This window comes from Ambystoma mexicanum, chromosome 2q, assembly GCF_040938575.1.
Source record: "Ambystoma mexicanum isolate Mex_15411 chromosome 2q, UKY_AmexF1_1, whole genome shotgun sequence".
NCBI lineage: Eukaryota > Metazoa > Chordata > Amphibia > Caudata > Ambystomatidae > Ambystoma > Ambystoma mexicanum.
The window spans coordinates 629821430-629846133 of NC_090924.1; the positions used below are offsets into that span (position 1 = coordinate 629821430).

Here is a 24704-nt window from a genome sequence, read left to right on the forward strand (position 1 = left end):
TAGCATCTTTGACAGGGAAAGCCTCGACCCATTTGCTAAAAGCACAAATGATGACAAGAACATATTTCAAGTTATTACATCGCTCCATTTCAATAAAATCAAGGTGAATGGTTTCAAAGGGGACAGAGGGGAGCCCGAAACTTCCCCTTGGAGTCACTGTCCCTTTACCCACATTGTGCTGCAGGCAAATCATGCAATTCTGAACATGTCTCTTTGCAGTTTTCCAAAATTTTATCATTCACCCAAACCTGCTGTAATATCTTCGTAATTTGCTGGGCACACACATGCGTTGGACCGTGTGCCATTGTAACCATTGCTAACACATAAGAATCAGGAATAACCATTTCCCGTTGGATGCGTCCACCCAACACCCTTCATCATCCAATTTTCCCATGCCTTCAGCCCACTTCCTAGACTCTTCAACGGAGGCATCAGTCTGCATGTCTCGCACAGACCCAATGCCTTCATCTATTATACAAACATCTCTCACTTCCCTCGAGGTGTACATGTCTGTGCTAAGGTCTGTGGCTGTTTGTCTAGCTATCAAATCTGCAAAAGCATTTCCTCTGCCCACATTGTCTATGACCTTGCGATGTGCTGCACATTTCATGATTGCTAATTGTTCAGGGAGTGAGAGCGCTGAAAGTAGTTGTACTATTAAGGGACCATGCTGAATCTTGGTCCCATGTGAGGTCAGAAACCCTCTTTCAGACCACAGTTTTCCGAAGTTGTGAGCCACCCCAAAGGCGTACTGGCTATCCGTATAAATATTGACTCTATGCCCTTGGGAGAGCTCACAAGCGCGGGTCAACGCTATAATCTCCGCGGCCTGCGCGGAGTTATGCGGAATCCTTTTAGTTTCAACAATCTTGTTCAAAGTAGTAACTGCATAAGCAGCTGTAGATGTGCCATTCGGAAGTTTGAAGCAGGAGCCATCGCAAAACAGCTCCCCTTCCGCATTCTCCAAAGGAGTATCTGAGAGGTCTATCCTGCCCTTTGTTTCTTGTTCGGTGGCATACAGGCATTCATGTGATCCTTCATCACCGCAAACAATATTTTGCGGGAGAGGTAAGAGTTCAGCCGGATTGAGAACCCAACACCTTTTAATTTGGATATGAGGAGCAAATAGGACTAATTCGTACCTTGTCAACCGGGCAGAGGTAAGGTGTTGCGTTTGAGTTTTATTCAACAGAGTGAGGTACCATCAGAATTAAATCGTGGCCTAGGACCATCCCCTCACTCTGTTTTACAGACGCAGCGGCAGCAGCAACAGCGCGCAGACATCGCGGCAAAGCGCATGCAACAGGATCGAGGGCGGAGGAATAATAGCCGCACGGCCTATTCTTCCCTCCATGTTCCTGTGTTAACACAGACAAAGCACATCCATCACATTCATGCACAAACAACAAAAAGGCCTTATCGTAATTTGGTGTACCCAGAACCGGTGCTGAACATAGCGCGGTTTTGAGAAGCTCAAATGATCGTTGATGTTCCGATTCCCATGGCAGTGGCAGAGAAATGCCCTTCTTCGTCAAAGCCAACATCGGTTTTACCACTAGGGCAAAATTTGGGATCCACAGTCTACAGTAGGACGCCATCCCTATCAGGGCTCTGACTTCCTTCTGTGTTTTTGGGACAGACATGCCAGAAATGTGTTTTATTCGTTCAGGTGTCAATCTTCTCCCCTCCTTTGACAGGAGGTAGCCTAAATAGGCAACCTCCTGGCAACAATATTGAAATTTTTTAAGTGAAGCTTTGTGACCATTTTCAGCTAAATGAACAAGCAACAATATAGTGCCTTCCTTACAAGCTTTCTCAGAGTCTGCAGCCAAGAGCAAATCGTCTACATATTGAAGCAGCGTGCAAGTAGGTGGCAATTCAATGGTGTCGAGCTGCTCCTTTAAGGCTCTACTATAGATACTAGGACTTTCAGTATACCCTTGAGGTGCCCTTGTAAAAGTAAACGAGCGTCCCCCTGTCAAGCTGAGAACCTGGTGTCTGCAGAAGCTGCTGAACCCCCGACAATCCACCCAAAATGTGGCACTCTGAGCTGACATAAATATAACTGCTCAGTTTACCTCACTTTCAGGGGAAAGGGGGAAGGGACAAAGAAACAAACACCAGGCTGGAAGCTATCAACTCGCTGGTTCTTCACCTGTAGTTAAAAACACAAACATGCAAAATTCCTCATTACTCATTTATCACTATACTAACCTTAAACTCTAAATCCATAATCAAAATAGTTTAAAAACCATACCTGGTTCTTCTCTACAGAATGCCCAGAGAAGTGAAAAGCAGACAAGACTTCCTTACTTGAGGACCAGAATCTTATAGAAAACTCAGCCTTTTCCTTAGGTCCATGAGTGTAAATTAACTTTGTAGTTGTAGTTAGTCTGCTCAAATCAAGATTCTTGAACTAGGTCTTCAAGTAAGATTAATGAAGTTCTTTTTAGTTCTGGTATTGGCTTTTAATATTTTCTTTGTCGAAAGTCTTTTTCTCAAGACGAATTAAACTTGCGCTGAAATCTTCACGTGGAAAGCCAGAAACCGCGGGAAGAAAAAAAAATTCACGCGCTTCTTCTCCAAATCGCGGGAAAAACGCACACGCGTAAAAACGCTCTCGCGCTATAGTCCAAGACGCGATAAAAATTACACGCGCTATCCTCCAAGTCGCGGGAAACACGCACACGCGCTGACGCCTCAATTCGCGGGTAAACGCACTCGCGCTAATGTCCAAGACGCATAGAAATTACACGCGCTTTCCTCCAAGTCGCGGGAAACTCGCACACGCGCTGACGCCTCAAATCGCGGGTAAATCGCACTCGCGCTGATGTCCAAGATGCGATAAAAATGACACGCGCTTTTATCCTAGTCGCGGAAAACAAGCACTCGCGCTGGCAACTCAATTCGCAGGTAAACGCGCTCGCGCTAATGTCCAACTTACGAATTGATAAAGTACACGCGCAACATTCACACGCGCTTATATTATCTCGCGGAAAAACCCATTGCGTAAACGAACAGTATCCGCGAGTCCAAAGTACACGCTCGCGCTTTACTCTCACACGCAGAGACACACGCGCGGGTAAAAAATAACGGACAAAAAACTCTCGCGCTAGTTTGATTTAACTTGTAGCGATAAAAACAAACGTATGCGCTTCAATCTTTTTGATACAGATTTGATTTCAGTCTCATAGATAAATATAACCTTTTTACACGTTCAACAAATCTGGAAAGTCACTTACCTTGAAAAAGACTGGAAAACTTCTTTCCTCAGAAGTTTCTGACTCCTGTCCTGTGTCTCCACCAAACTCCAAACATGACTCCTGTTTCTTTTTCAGATCTTCCGCTCTACCGCTAGAAACTTGTCACCCTTGACAAAGTTAAGCAGGAGCAACTAGGCACACGACCTCTCAGCTGGGCTAGGACGATGAAAGGCAGTTTAGAATGTTCATTGTCCTCCCTATAAACAATCTCCAGCCAATCAGAATTTTGACTGAGAACCTCCATCTTGGCTCGTGGCATTCTCCATAGACTGTAATGAAGGTTAAGGGCAAAATTTGGCTGTATAAAAATATAACCCATATTAACTTCCTAAAACCTTTCTAAACTAAATATGTGTCTCCCCTGACCCAATGTAAGTGAGTATATGATACTGTATGTAAAGAATATGTCACTCCAACCTGACAGTACTTGACAGTACCCCCCCTCCTAACGCCCAGTCCCTGGGCCACTCTTCAATGGAAATTTTTTATGGAATCTTTCTACCAAACGAGGAGCATGTACATCACTAGCTTTTTCCCAAGTGCGCTCTTCTGGACCAAAGCCCTCCCAATCAACCAGATACTGTAGCCTTCCTCTTACTCTTCTAGAGTCCAGAATTCTTTTAACCAGAAATTCTTCAGAAGCATCCTCCTCAATCACAACTGCCGAAGGAGTAGGAGTTAATCTAGTTCCTTTAACCACAGGTTTTAACAAGCTAACATGGAAAGTTGGATGAGTTTTCATATGCCTGGGTAATTTAAGACGAACAGCCACTGGATTAATCACCTTTTCAACAACAAACGGTCCTACGAAACGAGGACAAAACTTATTTCTTCCTTTAATTCTCAAAAACTTGGTTGATAACCACACCAAATCTCCCTCACTATATCGAGGACTAATCTTCCTTTTACGATCAGCAAACTCTTTGTATTTTTGTTTACTCTCCACCAACACCCCTTTTGCCTTTTCCAAATTTCTTTTCATACTTTCTAGTCTTCTTTCGACTTCTGGGTTTCTAGAATCATTATTAATCTCAATACTAAGAAAACGCGGATGAAAACCTCGTCCCAAATAAAACGGAGACATAGAGGTGGCATCCTTACTACAATTGTTATATGCGAATTCTGCAACCCACAACAAATCTACCCACTCCTCACCTGTCTGCAGATAACACCTCAAATATTTATTCAACTCCTGATTTATCCTTTCTACCTGCCCATTGGTTTCTGGATGGTAACCTGATGATAAGCATACTTCCACTCCCAATCTCTTACAAAAAGCTCTCCAAAACTTAGAAATAAATTGAGAACCTCTATCTGAGATGACCTGACTGGGAATTCCATGTAATCTTACCACTTCTTGCAAGAAACTATGAGCTAAACCATCAGCGGTAACCTTTCCCTTCATTGGAATAAAATGTGCTTCTTTGGTGAGTAAATCAACTACAACCAATACCGACGTACAACCCTTATCTTGTGGAAGATCTGTGACGAAATCTAAAGACACTGAGTACCAAGGCCGCGGTGGAACTGGTAACGGCTCCAATAACCCAGAAGGCTTTCCGATGAGATTCTTAGATCTGGCACAAACTTCACAGGTCTTAACAAAATTGAGGGTATCTTGTCGAATTCGTTCCCACCAAAAATGTCTTCTGATCAACTCGAGAGTCTTCCGATACCCTGGATGTCCTGCCAAGACTGATTCGTGACATTCCTTCAACATTTTTTCTCGAAGTTCAATTGATGGTAAGTAAAGTCTGTCATCTAAATAAGGTAAACCATCTTTAATTTTGCGAGCTGGATCCAAACGAACCCAATCTTCAAGTTGTGTCTCCGAAATGGATTCCCTTACTTTCTTGAAGATTTCGTTCTCCTTTTCAACCCCAGCTAGAACAAAACGTTCTGGAGCGATCAATGGAAGAGGCTCACAAACCGACTTAACCTCACTTTCAGGAAACTGCCGAGACAGAGCATCTGCCTTTTTATTTTGATTACCTGGCTTAAAAGTAACTATAAAGTCATAATCCGCAAAAAATAATGACCACCTAAGTTGTCGAGGTGTCAAAGTTTTTGCTGTCTTCAAAAAGAGTAAATTTCGGTGGTCAGTTAATACTGTCACAGTGTGACGCGCTCCTTTTAAAAAATGTCGCCATTCCTCAAATGCTGCTTTGATAGCAAGAAGCTCTCGGTCTGAAATGGTGTAATTTTCCTCTGCAGGTGAAAATCTCTTAGAAAAGTAAGCCACTGGATGCAATTGTCCTGTAACATTATGCCTCTGAGACAACACAGCTCCCATTGCCACATTGGAAGCATCAGCCTCTACAAAAAATGGTTTGGAAGTATCAGGATGAATCAAAATAGGAGAGGTAATGAATTTCTCCTTCAAAATATGAAAAGCCTCATCAGCCTTAGCTTCCCAAACAAATGGAACTCCTTTTTTTAAAAGTCGAGTAATTGGAGCTACTAAACTGGAAAAGCCTTCAATGAATCTTCGGTAAAAATTGGCAAATCCCAAAAAGCTCTGGATCTCCTTCACCTTAGTTGGAGTAGGCCAATCTCGAACAGCTTCTACCTTTTTAGGATTCATTTCCAGACCACAAGGAGTAATCACAAATCCTAAAAATTCTACCGAATCCGTGTGGAACTGACTCTTTTCCAATTTAGCGAAAAGATTATTCTCTCTCAATTTCCTCAAGACCTGTCGAACATGAATTTTGTGTTTCTCCAAATTCTGTGAAAAAATCAAAATGTCGTCAATATAGACGATAACAAAAACATCAAGAAATTCCCGAAGAACCTCATCGATAAAAAATTGAAAAGCCGCTGGGGCATTTCAAAGACCGAAAGGCATCACTTGGTACTCGTACAGGCCAAATCTGGTTTTAAATGCCGTCTTCCACTCATCCCCCTCCTGGACCCTTACAAGATGATAAGCTCCACGTAAATCCAACTTAGAGAATATGGTTGCACCTTGAATTTGATTTAACATTTCTGAAATGAGAGGGAGAGGATACCGATTCTTTACTGTCATTCTATTTACTGCCCTGTAATCTATAGAAGTTCTAAGAGAACCATCAGCTTTAGGCACAAAGAACAATGGCGAGGCTGCCGGCGATTGAGAGTGCCGAATAAATCCCTTAGCCAAATTTTCCTTTAAATATTCTTTCAAATAATCATTCTCTTTTTCAGTTAAAGCATAAACCCTACTGCTTGGCAAAATAGCTCCAGGCTCCAACTCTATCTTGCAGTCAAAAGGCCTATGAGGAGGCAACTCACCAGCTTCCTTTTCATCAAAAACATCCCAAAAATCCTGATAACAAGTTGGTAGTTCTCCCACAACTGCTCCAATGTCAAAACCTATCGCCCCTCTTTCTGCAAGCGAGAATGAAACGGAATTCACAACTTTTTCTTTCTCTTCAAAAGATTTTCCTGAAAGACAATGTTCCTGACAAAAGGTAGATTCTAAAGATACAATTCTTGCACTCCAATCTATTCTGGGATTATGAAGTGTAAGCCAGGGCATACCCAAAATAATTTTCAAGATTGGAGCATCAATTAACTCAAAAGAGATATTTTCTTTATGACCTCCAGTCATCTCCATCTCAAGTAACTCTGTATTATGAGTGATTGGCCCTGAAGAAAGAGATGTCCCATCAACTGCTCTGACCTGCTCCATTTCTTTCTTAGCAACAATAGGAATACCTAGAGTTTTAGCCAATCCTCTATCCATAAAATTACCAGTAGCTCCTGAGTCAATAATAATTGGCCCCGAACCTAAAAATACCCTTTCAAACATCAAGGATACATTCACCGTTATGTGAGGAACCGCTGTCTGTATTGTGTTTGCCACTTGTTGTACTCTGCCTGAAGATTTGGAGATCTTCTTGGGGGTAAAAGGACAGGTTTCAAGAAAATGACCACTCCTCCCACAGTATAAGCACAAATTATTCTCCCTTCTTCTTGCCTTCTCTTCTTTAGACAATGGACCTCTCACCCGGCTCTGCTGGTCTATTATCTTTGACTTCACTTCTCTGTTCACCACCTCAACTTTAGGCCTCTCCATTCTTCCCAGAAACCTAACCTCTCCCTGAGTACGTCTACACTCAGAACGTCTTTCCGTTAAACGAAAATCCAACTGTACCACCAAATCAATTAAGGCATCTAAGGTATTTGGTCGCTCCAAAACTCCAGCTAGAGCATCTTTTAACTCATCCTTTAAGCCCCTATAAAATAAGGAAGCCCTCTTCTCCTCTGGCCATTTACTTTCTAAAATTAAAGTTCTAAATTGAGTGATATAAGAAGTCAACTCCTTTCCTCCCTGGCGCAGTTCCAGTAATTCTCCATCAACCTCTAAAGATAACTGTCTCTTATCAAACATTTTCTTAAATTCTGTCTGGAAAAGTGAATAATTATTCAAAGCCAAATTCTTTTGACTAACCAAAAGACTTCCCCACGCAGAAGCTTCTCCAGAAAAATATGATAAGATGAATGTTACTTTTGAAGCATCTGTGGAAAATAACTCTGGACGACTTAGAAAATGCAATTCACACTGAGTCTGAAAGATTTGAAACTTTCTAGAATCTCCTAAGAAACGTTCTGGGGCTGCCAAAGGAACAGGCATAACTAAAGTTCCTAAACCTCTCTCTGCCCCCCTGGGAAGCCTAGGTTCTTGTTCTTCTCCTACTCTTACCAACTCAGGTGGGTTTCCTGCACCTTCCGAAACTTCACTCTCTCTTTCTTGTATCTGTGTTACCTTTAAATTTAACTCATCCATTCTTTGACAAAGACTTGAATACTCTTGATGAGCCACCCGTAACTCTTCTCTCATTTCCCTAACCATTACTCCCAATGCCTCCATGGTTGTCTAGTCGGGGTTCAAACAGCTCGGGCAGACACTTTTTATTATTGGCCTTTCATACTGTCAAGCTGAGAACCTGGTGTCTGCAGAAGCTGCTGAACCCCCGACAATCCACCCAAAATGTGGCACTCTGAGCTGACATAAATATAACTGCTCAGTTTACCTCACTTTCAGGGGAAAGGGGGAAGGGACAAAGAAACAAACACCAGGCTGGAAGCTATCAACTCGCTGGTTCTTCACCTGTAGTTAAAAACACAAACATGCAAAATTCCTCATTACTCATTTATCACTATACTAACCTTAAACTCTAAATCCATAATCAAAATAGTTTAAAAACCATACCTGGTTCTTCTCTACAGAATGCCCAGAGAAGTGAAAAGCAGACAAGACTTCCTTACTTGAGGACCAGAATCTTATAGAAAACTCAGCCTTTTCCTTAGGTCCATGAGTGTAAATTAACTTTGTAGTTGTAGTTAGTCTGCTCAAATCAAGATTCTTGAACTAGGTCTTCAAGTAAGATTAATGAAGTTCTTTTTAGTTCTGGTATTGGCTTTTAATATTTTCTTTGTCGAAAGTCTTTTTCTCAAGACGAATTAAACTTGCGCTGAAATCTTCACGTGGAAAGCCAGAAACCGCGGGAAGAAAAAAAAATTCACGCGCTTCTTCTCCAAATCGCGGGAAAAACGCACACGCGTAAAAACGCTCTCGCGCTATAGTCCAAGACGCGATAAAAATTACACGCGCTATCCTCCAAGTCGCGGGAAACACGCACACGCGCTGACGCCTCAATTCGCGGGTAAACGCACTCGCGCTAATGTCCAAGACGCATAGAAATTACACGCGCTTTCCTCCAAGTCGCGGGAAACTCGCACACGCGCTGACGCCTCAAATCGCGGGTAAATCGCACTCGCGCTGATGTCCAAGATGCGATAAAAATGACACGCGCTTTTATCCTAGTCGCGGAAAACACGCACTCGCGCTGGCAACTCAATTCGCAGGTAAACGCGCTCGCGCTAATGTCCAACTTACGAATTGATAAAGTACACGCGCAACATTCACACGCGCTTATATTATCTCGCGGAAAAACCCATTGCGTAAACGAACAGTATCCGCGAGTCCAAAGTACACGCTCGCGCTTTACTCTCACACGCAGAGACACACGCGCGGGTAAAAAATAACGGACAAAAAACTCTCGCGCTAGTTTGATTTAACTTGTAGCGATAAAAACAAACGTATGCGCTTCAATCTTTTTGATACAGATTTGATTTCAGTCTCATAGATAAATATAACCTTTTTACACGTTCAACAAATCTGGAAAGTCACTTATCTTGAAAAAGACTGGAAAACTTCTTTCCTCAGAAGTTTCTGACTCCTGTCCTGTGTCTCCACCAAACTCCAAACATGACTCCTGTTTCTTTTTCAGATCTTCCGCTCTACCGCTAGAAACTTGTCACCCTTGACAAAGTTAAGCAGGAGCAACTAGGCACACGACCTCTCAGCTGGGCTAGGACGATGAAAGGCAGTTTAGAATGTTCATTGTCCTCCCTATAAACAATCTCCAGCCAATCAGAATTTTGACTGAGAACCTCCATCTTGGCTTGGGGCATTCTCCATAGACTGCAATGAAGGTTAAGGGCAAAATTTGGCTGTATAAAAATATAACCCATATTAACTTCCTAAAACCTTTCTAAACTAAATATGTGTCTCCCCTGACCCAATGTAAGTGAGTATATGATACTGTATGTAAAGAATATGTCACTCCAACCTGACAGTACTTGACACCCCCCAAGGTGAACGCGAACAAATACCTGCTCTCCTCATGTATCGGAATACTAAAGAAGGCGTTTTTCAAATCTATGACACTAAAGTGTGTAGCCGTAGCAGGGATCATTGTTAAGATCGTTGTTACATCAGGCACGATTGGAAATTGTGGGGCTACCACCCGGTTAATAGCACGAAGATCTATTATAAACCGGTACGGAATTGCATTGTCGCCTTTCTTATATACTGCCAAGATCGGGCTATTACATAAGCTACCTGTTATCTCTTCGATCACTCCACGATGTACAAAATCGGAGACAATGCATTTCAGAGCACGCTCACCTTCAATTGAAATTTTATATTGCGGAATGCGCGGTAGCTTAACCCCATGTTTCAAGACTATCTTAACAGGCTCGATGTGCAATATCCCGACATCATTGTCGTCTATTGCCCACAAACATTCCGGGACAATGTCAAACTCGGGAGGTAGAGGTCGGGTCAAGTACTGGGAGTTAAAGGGTTGCTGTGGTGAAACTGTTAATCTTATTCCGTCAGGGGAACAATGAATCACTGCATTCAGTTTCTTTAACAAATTCAACCCTAGCAAATTTTCTCCGCAGTTTGAAGTAAGAAGAAAAGGGCACTGGTCTGTGAAAGGACCCAAAGAAACAGATACCGGCGCAGAAACCGGACAAACAGTTGGTATACCAGAGAACCCTATAGAAACGTTTGTTTGCCCTGACAGTGGGATGTTTGGAACCCTAGAATGGTCAATGGAGCACTTTTGTGCTCCAGTGTCAATCAAGAACTGATGTTTCCTATTCCCCACCAATAATTCAACGTAGGGGCCCTTCTGAATAACGGGAATAGGTAAAGGTTCCAAACGCTGCTTCGGGCAATCCTAGTAAGGCAGAACTTCGTCAAAGGGAAGTTCTTCAGAAAGATAGGCAGCAGAAGGGTGATCAAATATATTTCTCGAGTCCATACTCGGAGTCTGATTTTCCCGTGAAAAAGGTTGTTGTGGATCTTGTAGAAGCTGACCCCTATCAGGGCCCCCTGCTCCGGGGCGGCCCCTTGGTCGCCTATCCATACCTCCAAATGTGCCTCCTGACCTCTGACGAAGGGCAGGGCACTGTGCTCGCCAGTGACCTTCCTGGCGGCAATAAGCACACTGATTAATATTTATAGAATTCGGAGGAGTATTTCCTCTTGGAATGTACTGACCTCTAGTCTGTGTCGTACCTCCTCTGGGGTTTCTGACAATTTGCTGCAACAATACCTTAGTCTTCAAGTCGCCCCTTCTTTTTTCGATTTTCTCTTTTTCATTATTAACCCGATTCTCATAATACTGAGCCATATGCAAAACCTCTGACTGAGATTTTGCCTGCCAAGCGCTCTCTGAGGACATAATTTGTGACTGGATGTCGGGCAACAATCCACGTACAAATTTGTCCACAAACAACCTCTTCCCCGACTCTGTGCCTAAATCCTGTCCACTGAAGTCAGAGAACACCTGTTCAAATCTATTAAAGAATTCAGTAGTACCTTCAGTTTTCCCTTGGACGCAGGCCGTAAGCTTGTCCCAAATAAACCTTTTTTCTGGGATTATAGTTTTTAGTTTAGCAACTATTCTATCGGGTAAGGTAAGTATTACCTGGGGTGGTTTCTCACCAGCTGGTCGTTCCCCATCTATTCTAATCAGATTTACCCATGTATCCCCTAGCCCCGGCACATCATCTACTGTCCGTATCTGTTTCCATACATCAACTGGCAAAAGCACTGGAAACAATAAGTCCATGTCACTTACGGTGAACACAGAAGACTGTAAGACGGATTCTATTTCTTTATAAAACCCTGTCGGGTTTTTCCTAATATCAGGGACTGATTGTCTAATCGTGTTCACTTCCTGTCGAGAGAACGGGACGTGAACAAACTGCGATACGTAATGTGCAGGGATATCCACCGCGGGAGTACCAGCCGCCGCGTCGGCGGGGATTTCTGCTTTTGGGACAAGGGTTGGAGGGACCTCTCTCATAGGCAACTGAGATATAGGGACCTCCGACCGCTTACTGAGCAATAGGGCCAAATCGAGCGCTAAAGCAGCTGTAGAAGTGTCGGGCGAAAAAGCTCTTTTACAAATACCTAATAACTCTATGGGGCAACCAACCTTCTTCCTTATACATTCCTCCTGTAAGTGCTGTATCATCACTTGGATTACCTTTCTTTGCATCTCTACCGTGTATTGACTGTATGTGTCATAGACCTCATCTGGCGGTATCGATGAATCCGAGATCCATCGAATCGTGTCTTTGGTACAAATTCGTACTTCCTCAGGTGCTGATCTCCGGCACGAAAGGAACCGTTTCTGTACATATATCCTATCGTCCTCATCATCCTCGTTTTGTAACTTTTCAAAATCCCTCCTAAACTCAAACAACCTATCAACATGTCCATATACTTTCTGCTCTGTATCCCTCGAAAGTGCCAAAGCATTCAGATCTCTCACCCCTTGTGGGAGATCCGAAGTCTGCAATCTACCCCACATTACACCTAAGTGAATCCCCAGTCCTTCAATAAAAACATTTTTCTCGGGAAAATCGAGCAAATTAGATAATGTTGAAAATGCTTCAGTTTGATCACCTTTTTCCATGCAATGCTTAGCCCAAGCAAATAGTTCCTGTTTCCTGCCCGCAGGAACAGTACTACGAGTCACAATTGTTGACCCTGCACCAGGATCTGTTTTAACGAGCACGGGACTCCCCGGAATCGAAAGTGTAGGAGGGTGCAGGGGAGAGAGGCAGTGTAATAGACAGAGGAGCGACAACCAAAGAACTAGGAGTAGTAGGCTGCGCAGGGGGAGTAGGAATAGCAACGGGAACAATAGCAGGAACGGGCAAGGTGCCCACAACAGGAGCATACGGAGGTGGCGCTGAAGTATCAGGCCTCCGTTCGTTCAATATTTTCTCAATAAACTCCTCGGAAACATGGAAATCTTTAGAGGGGTAAATTTTCTGGACCTCGAGCGAGAAAGCTCTATCCATTTTCTGGGCTTCTTCTAATCGTTTTTCCTTGTCATACAACAATGCCTTTTCGGCATTTGTTTTATGACGACGTGCATGTTTATCCCTACTTTTAAGCTGCTGCAATGCTTCCTTTTTCCAATTTTGTAACACATCAAAGGCTGCTGGCCTAGCCTTTTTCTTAAGCAAGATCGATTCTAAGTATTCAATACGGGGGATCTCAAAACTACCATTGATTGACCACTGAAATTCGGAGGCATTTCTGGTCTGTCTGTGCCAAATGTCATTAAATACAATACTACCAATGCCATACTTACAGTACATAGTACACGCCGGCGACCCCTCCTGTGGTGCCGGACGGCTAAATTCCAAAGATTGTCGAACGCTGCGGAACAGAGCCCTAAAGCAGCTAGACAATTTCCCAGGCATTTCTCAAAGAATTGGTGTTACCTGGTCCAATAATTGTGTCTGCAGATACAATACGCCAAATTCAATTTGTCAGGGTTAAATTAAGAGCCGGGTCACGACTGCACCTGACCAAACCTAAGGAGGACCGTACGGTTTACAAAGGACTTCAACTAACGAATTTTTACCTGCGTTCGGTGGTTTCGGCAAATCTGCCCGCCTCGGATTTGGACCCTCGTCAAGATGCCGTGTCAGACCGCACGACTATCGCCCAAGGATCGGATCGTGCAGCGCTGCCGAGGTATCGCGTCTCGATCGGTCGGGCCCGCAGAATCACACCGTCCGATCCCGATTCGATAGTCTGCGTCAACCTTCAATGATCCGGCATCAATCTTGAGGGTCCCTATTCGGGCGCCAACTGTGGAAACAGAGAAATTGATATGAGGCCGGGAAGCCCAAAAGGAAACACACCAACACAGGTTACAAAGGACATACAAAGCGCTTTATTTCAAAGTTACAAAGTTACCAAAGTCAATTGACATACGGATAGCTATTCGGCCCTCTGACTAACACGCGAACCTTCAACGTAAGGTTCGCACTGAAAGTGGGAGAGACCGATCATCGGGATGCTTGGGTTTTTATACGTTTTGTCCTGCATTGGCCAGCCCTCTCGCAAGTTAACCATTCTTGGAACTGTGGCTAGGGTTCGTAGCCAGGTCGAACACACAATTTACATAATTTGATCAGTTCCGCTGATACAGTTACATATTTACACACAGGTAAAAGAGAGGACAAGGTCTTAGTTCGTGACCCTAACAAGTGGCCTGCGGACATATTGTTTATTCACGTGTGCGGAGGTCACCATGGCCGGAGTCTTACTCAACATGTCATTCGGCCTCCATTTTGTGATTCAGGGTGACTTCCACACTGCAAGAGTACCTAAAATGGCGGCTAGATCCAAGATGGCGGCTTACACAATACATTAAGGTCAAGACCTTGCCGCGGAACCTATGTACATGGTGTTCTTTAGACAGCTTGGCGTAGGCCAACATACATTCAAACAATGCGATTGGGGTCACAATATTATATCGATTTCCACATTATCGCAAACTATACACTGTTACTGACACATGTACACCACAAGCCATAGAATATTTCTTATATACGGTGCCCATCCCCCTAATACCAGCAGGCAGAAGACCTGGACACTCCCATTACCACTGCTGAAATCACCCTGGCAATATTATCCCTATCCAAAGGGAAAGCAGCGGGCCCTGACGGGATCCCAATAGACATGTATCAGAGCCTAGTAGAAGGAATTGCTCCAAAACTCACAGCAGTATTCGAAGAAGCACTTACCCATAAGCAACTGCCAAAATCCATGTTAGGAGCTAACATTATAGTGTTGCACAAAAACGGTAGAGACCCAGAAGTCTGTGGCTCCTATAGGCCAATTTCATTAATCAATTTGGATGCCAAAATTCAGGTGAAATGCTTAGCCCAGAGAATAGAAAACACCCTACCACAGCTAGTACACAAAGACCAGACGGGCTTCATAAACGGGCGACACTCCAGTGATAACGTCCGTAGGCTACTACACATAATAGCAGGAGACAGAAACCCCCAAGACGCCACCCTGGCTGTAGACGCGGAGAAGGCGTTCGATAAGGTACAGTGGGAATGTATGTTTCATGTATTTCCCAGATATGGGTTCCCCCCATGCCTAATCCAATTGATCAAGCTCCCATACACAGACCCGACAGCCTCAGTGCTCACTAACGGAGTGGCCTCCGTGAAATTTGCCCTACATTCTGGCACGCGGCAGGGATGTCCACTATCGCTGTTACTTTATGCCTTATCTATTGAGCCCATGGTGATTAAAATGCGCACTGATCCAACATTGTCGGGTATACATCAAGAGCCAGAAGAACACAAAGTATCACTGTATGCAGATGATTTACTTATCTACATCAGCAACAGCCCAAAACCCTCCCATATATCAAATCCCTTTTACAAGACATAGGCCCTATGGTGGGCTACAAAATAAATTGGAATAAATCTGAAGTAATGCCCATCAAACAAGACATCCCATGGGACCCGGGGGAGCGTGGGGGCCCACCATTCTCACTCCAGCTGAAATCCATAAAATACCTAGGAATGCGCATAATGGAATTTCTCGATCTCAATTACCCCCAGATCCTCAAAAATATCAAGAACAATTTGGAGAGATGGGACACTTGACCCTATCCACGGTGGGGAGGATCAATGCCCTAAAGATGAACTCATTCCCTAAATGTATCTATATAACAATGATTCGACCAATCGGCCCAACTCCCCACATGCTGAAGAGTAAAATAAAGTCATTAACAAATTCATTTGGCGGGGTAAGAAAGCGTGGATCCGACTCCCCATACTACAGGCAGACAAACCAAAAGGAGACCTAGCAGCCCCCTCACTTAAGGCCTATTACCAATCAGCTCAACTAAATTGGGTGAAACAATGGTTAAATACAAGCAATGACACTAGCTGGGCGAAGCATGGAACTAGCCCTAAGGCCCCATTAACGCCCATAGAGATCATGCCGACACTGCCACACAACCTTCCACAGACCATCAATGCACACCCGATAGTAGGACCAACCCTACAACAATGGCACAAACTACGGGCAGCACAAGGGGCACCAATCAGAAAAGCACCGCCTGGGCCAGCATACGCTCGGTCCTGACTTATGGGCTGACACATACAATTCACCGAAATCAAAAGAGCGAATGGGCTAACGTGCAGATAATGGACATAATGGAGGAGGGGTCACTGATGAGCTTCCAGGAAGCACGCAGATTACTCGGTCTGGGGGCATGGGACTGGCTTCGATATCATACTATCCAGGCTACGATTCTCAAACACACAACACTAGGATCTCACCTACAACCTCCACGTTATGTGAGAAAGAAATGGAACTAAACACAGATGCATTTCCGCGAATCTGCACACTCTACCTAATGACAATACCAGACAACAAAAAACAGACTACATATATTGGTGGCAACATGGTTAGAGGACCTGGGAACCCCAATTAGCGCCCCAGACATGCAGAGATGCTTCTATGCCATCCCTGTAGTCTCCCTCAACCTTACAAATAGGGAAATTCAGTAAAAAATATTACAATGATTACACTACACTCCAGCCAAAATGCACAAAATGAGGCTCCAACCCACAGCCCTATGCTGGAGAGGATGCAAAGACATAGGAACAATGGGGCACATACTATGGACCTGGCCCGCCATCACCCCCTACTGGTGCAATATACATCGAAAAGTAACAAATATCGAAGGGGCAGACATCCCTTTCACCCCGAACGCGAGGATCCTAGGCACAGATGGGATGGACTGGCACGATGATGCACTAATACGCCAACTTATATATCTTATAACCTTCACAGCACAAACATTGCTGATCATACATTGGAAGTCAGCAATGCCACCCAGCCACCGAATTGTCAGATACACTCTCCAAAGCATGATGATTTGAAAGGGCGGCCTTTAAAAGGCAATCTAGGTGCAACCCAACTAGAGGGGACGGTTATTGGGAACTACTAGAGGCGTATGTCTAACGAGGTGGGGCCTAAACAAAAAGAATGACATGATACACACCGCTACACCCTGACGGCAATGGGTACCCAAACTGAGTACACAACCCCACTACGAAGGACACAGGTACACGCCCGAACATCGCAGACGGGTGGGGGAAGGACCCCGGAGACAGAGGTGAGGAATGGCCTCTAGAAAGAGGGGGGGAAGACGGAAGACAGGGGTACCATGCTGCCCATGTCCAACTGGTGGCCCCAGTGGTAGTGGGGGGCCCCCTTAGCAGGGCTTGCAGGGAGGGCTCCATATTTTATGTTACGCCACTGAAGGAAAGATTCCCCAAAGCCGCTCTGGGGAATCTTTCCTTCATCGGGTCCTGGTTGCCCCTCATCCCACTAATGGACATTCTGCCATCATAGAGCAGTCTTCAGGGAGAAAGGAGGGGCGAATATGTGTGGCATTGTGACAGCTGTCAGTAACATTAAACCCATTCATATTATATTGCAATTTCTGAGAGGGCATAAGGTCTGTGATAGGAAGTCCTAGCATTAATGCATTTACCACTGGCAGTAATGCAGTTACCGCCAGTGATAATTTAAGCTCCGGTGGTAGCATATTTAAACACTAAGGGCCTCATTACACGGTAGGAGGTAAAATACTGGCACCGCCTTGGTGGAAAGGGGAATTACCTCCCTATTCCAAGGTTGGCAGAGCGGTAATTCCCTCTTCCCCCATTGCCCTTCCCCATTCCCATTTTTGCCCCATAGGGCATAATGGGAATGGGGAAGGTGCTAATTACGGTACCCCAAATTGCGGTACCGTAATTAGCACCCTGGTCCCTTTGCGGGTTGGTTTTTAATGCCTGCTAAACAGCAGGCGTTAAAGTACCTACCCGCAAAGGGACCTCGTAGTAAGGCGGTACGGGTTAACAGTCACCGGTACCATTACCGGTGACCGTTAACCCTTACCGCCTTCCGTGTAATGAGGCCCTAAGACTCTGAGGGTAGTGCGAGCAGCCCCTGGTGAAGTACATCTAGCATGGTTAGGTTCTGCCATGCTAAAGTATTTGCAAGAAAAATGCAGAGTACCTAGGGTCTCCCCTAGAGGGTTGGAGGGTGCAGCAGGGACCTGAAATCCATTATAATCATTAGAAGTTGAATGGGGTCCTCCTTTCTCCCTTGAAATGTGCTCATTTGGGGATGAGCAGTGCATTTGCACTACCTCCCAGTCAGCACACATGGTGGTCTGATTGGCTGGGCACTTGCTTTAGTAATACGAAGCATGCACGCGCGCATGAAATAGAATAGCATCACTGGTATGGGCACGCCATTAATGCAAAGTGCATGCATCCTCACGAACGTAGCCCAACATAGTACGCCTTCTGCGGGAGCAGCCGGTGCAATGCCGCATTTGCGCACGGGACACATTTTCTATAATGAGGCCAAGTAGGTATTTTCCACTGTGTAAGGAGCTGTAATTTCCTGCCAGATATTACAACTGGCAGTGTACATACTGCCCATTCCCTACTAAAGATGCACAAATCTGTCACAGCAAATTCACAACTTTTTCAGTCATTTCAAATGAAAGGAAACTCATAGCAGTATTGCTTTTTATTTTGTATTTTAAAGGCCTGTTTGCCAATGCCTATGTCACCTGTGTATTGTATTGAACATGTATTTTATTTTTTCACCATAGGTTCGTCCAGTTGACTTTCTTTATGAAATTGCAAGTTGGCCCCTGAAGGCTTCACAGGAAGCCGGGGCCCTCCTTCAGCATGCAGCCAAAGCTGTGGTGCAGGTGTGGAAGCAGAGCGGCCTCAGACATATACTGCGGCACAACCTTGTGTTGTACTTGGAAAAAATTCAAGAGGTAGTACAACAGGTGCTGACTGAATTGCAAAGTAAGTGCTATCAAGTTACAGGGTCAACACAAAATTATGGCGCACTTTAAATGAAAACAAATCATGAAATTGCATGTTTTCTTAAAGATTCTATTTCATTCAGATTTCACTTCATAGCGTGAACCTGTATACCGTCTTTCTGGTATTTCATATATATAGTTCGCTGAGGATGTCTGTTAATTGGGAACTGAGCTGGACCACAACCTTCCTCACTCTGGGACTGAGATACAATTATGCACAGGGCAAGGAAACATTATCTCCGTACATCCCCAATAGAGTGATTGGTTACAACCCTTTTATTTCCAAATCCAAACACTGAGGCTGTCTGAATCTGTACATATGCTTACATGCTGCAAATAGTCCACTGTGATACTGTGTGTTGTGAAACATTAAATGAGCACTGTGCTAGTGGTTGAAGCAAACAACCCTTATGTTGCACACATATTTGTCAAATATGATGATATTTTGTCATTCTTAAGTTCCAGAATGTGTGTTTGATTTTATGAACAGCAGACGGAAACCCTCGCTGGTGCTATGTGTCACCTTCCCCTTTCTCACAAGGGTATTGTTTCAGAGTACAATAGGAGTCTACAAAATCATCAATCTTGGAATGATAACCTTCTACATAAGATAATTTATAGGGTTATGTTTCCCTTTAACATGGTGCTTTGTACAGTAGGACTGTGTAACATTCCCCCAGAAGCTCAATGTCTCCAGAGCACTGGTTCTCTCTAGGCTGGACTACTGCAACAGTCTCTTCCTCAATCTGCCTCTTTCATCCCTTTGCCCTCTCCAGCTAATACAGAACAGGACTGCAAGACGTATCCTTGGACTCAAGCCAGGGACCGCATCTCTCCAGCCCTAAAATCTCTCCTAGTGACCGCAAGGATCAAATTCAAGACCCTCTGCATCATCCACAAGGCTGTCTGGGGCCTGGGACCTCTCTACATCCAGCTTTCTCTCCCTAAATAACTCCCTGCTAGAGTTCTTTGGTCCACTCTGCAGGTTAGACACTTCTCCAAGTAGTGAATGGGAGGTGATACCTTTCCTCGGCAGGGGCCTCTCTCTGGAATGGCCTCCCTGCCCCGCTCAGACTTGAGCCGGATCTCCTTAAGTTCTGGAAACTTCTCAAGACTTTCTTTTCTCCTCCTCCTTCCTTCCCTTGCTAATATCCATCTGCCGCTGCGACTGGTACCTGGTACCTAATGAGTCCTTGACCAGTCTCCCTCTAGCATCCCTTCCCGCACTTGCCTCCGGGCAGTCCCCCAACCCCCTGCAGACCAGCCTGAATCGGGTCCACAGCTCCTCCGTACTTGTCCACTTCTCTCCTCCCCTGCACTTGCTCTTGTGGCCCCCTTTGCACTTCTCCATTCCCCTCTTCCCCATCACATGGTCATTGTGGCTCACCTCGGCACTTGCTCAACCCCCTGGGCCCCTCACTCCTGCACTTCACCCCCAACCCCTGTTCCCCTTCCATCCCTTCCCCCTACTACCTCCCTCCCCTGCTCTTTTTGTCTCTGTGCTTGCTCGATAAGAATGTCACAAGGCCTTGTAAGACCGGTACTAATGGTTTTGTTCTCCCTATCTCCTCCTCCCGCCTCTCTTTGTCTGGTGGCGCCTGGAAATACTTGTGTACAGGCGCCATACAAATGTCCAATAAATAAATAAAATGAAATTCTTTGTATGACTAAAATACATACTGGAAGTGATCATTAGTTCTAATCATAGCAAAAATGTAATAAGAGTCAATTCAGGATTAATGTATCACGAATCCTGACTCTAGCAGGGAGTTCAAGTCAAAAGATCATGCAAAAAACATCATGGTACCTGTAGGGCGAAAAAATCAGCGAAGTCTCATCCATTACTTACTTGGGAATGAGTATCAATAACAGTATAGTAGATGCACAGAGGGAAATCATTCTAAGAAGTAAGACAATAAACTTAGCCTCGCAGGCTTGCCTTATCCTTTCGAAACACTGCAAGTATTCATGGTAATAGACTTTTATAGACTGAAAGGTACTCCGATACTTCCATACGGTGCCGAGACATCATTTACACTCTCCGCACTGGTCTGGCTGAAACTGGAGGGCATATTTTGGAGAAGGGTGCTCTCCTTACCTGCTGGTCTCCCTGACCAGATAATCAGAGCTGAGCTGGGCCTCTCCTCGCTATACGCTGCCACTTTATGGAAAACCCTATCATTTTATCGTAAATGTTTGTTTGGCCTGCAAGAAGAGAGTTTTTAAGTCCTGAACACTGCCTTACAGCATACCTCAGCGAGCCATTTAAGGGATTAGAAAACGATGTGCAAGGCCATATTGGAGGACTTGAATACTTGTGAAGAATCCCTAATAATTAATCCTGGAAAGGTTGAAAAAAAAAGGATTTTGATCAGGACTGGATCAATACACGGGGGAAACGTAGGAAGAAGTCTTTATATGGCCACTCTGATTTGGACCATCGATCCAGGGGAGAAGTGCCAAAGTATCTGGAAAGATTTCCTAGTAGAACTTATCGAAGGCAATTCATGATCTTTCGCATGAATTTGTTGCCGACAAGAGAAATTCTGGAAATCATAAAAGAAAAGAAATTGAGAAGTTATGAATGTCGATTGTGCAAGGGCAACAGAGAAACACTCTACCATTTGACTCTAATGTGCCCCGATCTCCGTTCACTAAGAACCAGGTGGCTGGGAAGATTTTTGACACAAAATACTACATTATCAGCGGTCGACTGGTGGATTCTCCCGCTCAAACGTGACCGTATCGCCATAACTTTGGCGCTATTGTCCTATTTAAAGGAATATTTCTTTTGCTGGACAAAGCAATGGAGTAGTGACTGTGCTAAGAGGATCTTAATGGTGGCAACGTTTCTTTTTTGCTTCAACCAGAGTTAAAAGGAGGGGGCTTTGACTCCCTATCAAGAAGCGATGCAAAATTACATTTTTATCAAATGTCTTGCATTTTTTATTTTCTCACTATATTTGATCTGTTTCGTGTTAATATTCACAAAATTTGGTTTTTCAAACCATTTGCAATAAAAAAAAATAAGAGCCAATTTACAATGTTAACACAGATAGATAAATCCCTTTTTAGTTTTGAATAGCTGCAACACGGCCAAGAGTACTGTTTTTTACTATATGTATACAGCTGTCAGCAGTGGTTAAGGGTTTTGGGGGGTGAGCGAGAGAGAGAGTTAACTACTTCAGGTGCAGCTAGTGTGTTTATAAACTGTATCACTCACGAATTCAATTTGGGATTCTTGGACACAGAATTCAAGAAGAATTAATAGGGATGTCTTCGTGGTGCTTACTTTGATATCCATGGAAGTACACACTACTCTTATGCTTTGTTTTGTTGTGCTTATATTTACCAGCCTGCAGTGTATTCAACCACATTTCTGTTGATTTGAGACTAGTTACACATTAACTTCTGCAAAAGTGACCGATAAATATTTTAGGGTCACTTAAGGTTTTAGAATGTAGTTTGATGCCTCCACTAGGAATAGAAAAAACATTATTCCTATTGGGGCAGGTCTTCGGTACAAATTGTATATTTTCTCTTTCAACTGCCAGCGGTAGAAATAGTAATTCGATTTCTATCCAATACAGAAATAACACAGTTTCAAGAAAATGAGGGGAAAGGATTATTCAATGTCTAGTACAAGTTGGCTGACACTAGACATATAGATGAAATATTGCTAGAAGCCTGCACAATAACATGTTTAATAACATTGTTTTTATGTTTTACTCATGCAATAAATAGAAAAAACAGTATGAATAATGTCTAGGGCGGGAGTCTGATACCGGTGGCTCTCCAGATGGTATTCACTCCGAATCCCATGATGCCTCACCATTGACAGTGCTGGGTAGGGTTACTGAGAGTTGTATGCCAAAACACCTGGAGAGCCATAGGGTTTCAGACCTCTGTCTAGGACAAGTGAAAGAAAAAAAATGCCCAATGTCTCAGGTGTCTTGGCCATGTCCATTTAAGGCCTAAGACTGAATTTTAGTAGACCCTCAAGGGAATGGCCCACTGCCCCCCCCCCAACATGGCACCCTGGTACAGCATTTTCTTCACATTTGCTGCTAAAATCTAGGGATTCATCAAAACTTGAATCTCCTGCAATGTAGATGATGTGCCTTCTTCAAGACTAGGATGCCCAGTACCGATTGAGAAATGTCCTCGGGTGGCAAGGAAATTCATTGTAGTGATATCTGCCATAGCTCCAAAACTGTACATATCAATATATTGTTGCATTCTCCCTTACACCTCCTTTCTGCTTTTGTCTCTAAGTAGGGTTACATTTTAGAAAATATGGCAACAGACACATGTTTTAAGGGGCAGTGTAATGAATGCCTTGAACATTTACCAAGCATTGATAATTGTCCTTTTCTTCAAAAAATCATGGAAAGGGAGCACAGGGGCACCACATCTGAGTAAGGGTAAAACTGGAGACCATGAAAGTCCTCTTTGCTGTGAAGAAGTAGGACATTGGAGCAGATCTGCCATCAAATGGTGCCCTGCTTCCATGTCATTTCAGCGCATTTGTTTGCTGTTAATGTGATCCTCCTAATAGTTTGTAGCCTAGGTTGCTCTCTTTTTACCATTTCTGCTCGAAATGTGATTTAAGAGAAGAAACCTCTCTTCCTACCTAACCTGTCTTTGCTCCAGTTATTGTGACTATGACAAGAGCCCTCACAGAATCACTCATGATGTCCCATGGCCCTAGAGAAGCCATACATAAAACTATAAACTCTCCCTTTGATGGGAGTAAATATTGTAGTTTAAATAATAAATGGTTCCCTTCTCATATTATCATGTCATGCTGTGGCATGCTGCTTGGGTTTGACATTGTGCCTTTTCCCATTAAGAAGATGTTGAGGACCCCCCCTAGTAAGGTGATCATATTACTTTATGTCAATGGGGATACCATGCTCTAATCCAGGGCTTTCATTGCTCCATCAGTTGCAATCCAGGAAGTTGCCGTCTTGGATCACTTAAATTGACTGAAAATTACTAGTTAAATCCTAAAGTAAAAGGTAAATCCAGGACTGGAGTGTGGTCCCATATAGACATCTGGTAATCCTACCCTTAATGCCAGGGCGCAGCCTTGGTTGTGTCTCACCCTCTGACTTTCAGCAACCCCGGTTTCAACACTTGACTAAGTAAATTGTGTGCTTCTGGGCAAAGCACTTTATTTCTCTGTTGACTGTTGTGAGGTTAGCTGCTGTGTATGAATGAATACTTCAAAATAGAGGCATGGGAAAATATGCTCTTCAGCAAGAGACCAGCTCATCTTTCTTAACATTAGGGATACATATTTGTATAGGTTGCCATTCAAGTATTGTCAGTTTAAAAAAAAAATGTATCGGAATTTTCAAGCATAACATTTGTAACAAAAATTAAACAAGTACCATATATAATCAATTAATTCAACCTTAAAAAAGGCAAGTATTATTTACAAATATGGAACAGATAATAGGTTACAGCAAAAGAGAAAGAGGAAACGAAAAGAAGAAACTAGAAATGACAAGAAGAGAAAAAAAAGGAAAGTGAAAGGAGAGAAGAAGAGAGGAAGAGAAGAAAGAGAAACAAAAGGTTGTTTCGGGTGGAAAAGAATCTTTTAAGTATATAATTCAATAAACGCATTCCAAATTGCAGAATATTTGTAAATTCTTTCCAATCTCTGATAATTAACAAACTCCATACTTGAAAGAGTAGAGAGGTCATGCAACCAATTATCAAGAGACGGGTTGGTTACAGTTTTCCTGCATTTTAATATCTGTTTCTATGCCATCATTAATGCTCTATACATCCAACAGAGAGAATCAATTGACAAATCCAGATTAACAGGAAACAGTCCCAACACACACAACAATGGAGCCAGTGGAAGTGGGAGATCTAATACAAGATC

General features: G+C 43.7%; 1 protein-coding gene across 2 annotated transcripts in view; it reads left to right on the plus strand.

Moving 5' to 3' along the window:
• The window catches only part of LOC138569646 (uncharacterized), a 1436407-nt gene that overhangs the window by 1301200 nt on the left and 110503 nt on the right, over positions 1–24704 (plus strand). For both annotated transcript variants that reach the window (XM_069647797.1, XM_069647798.1), the window contains exon 65: positions 18584–18788. In XM_069647797.1, coding sequence (XP_069503898.1) covers positions 18584–18788 — 205 coding nt within the window. The remainder of the gene's footprint in view (positions 1–18583; positions 18789–24704) is intronic.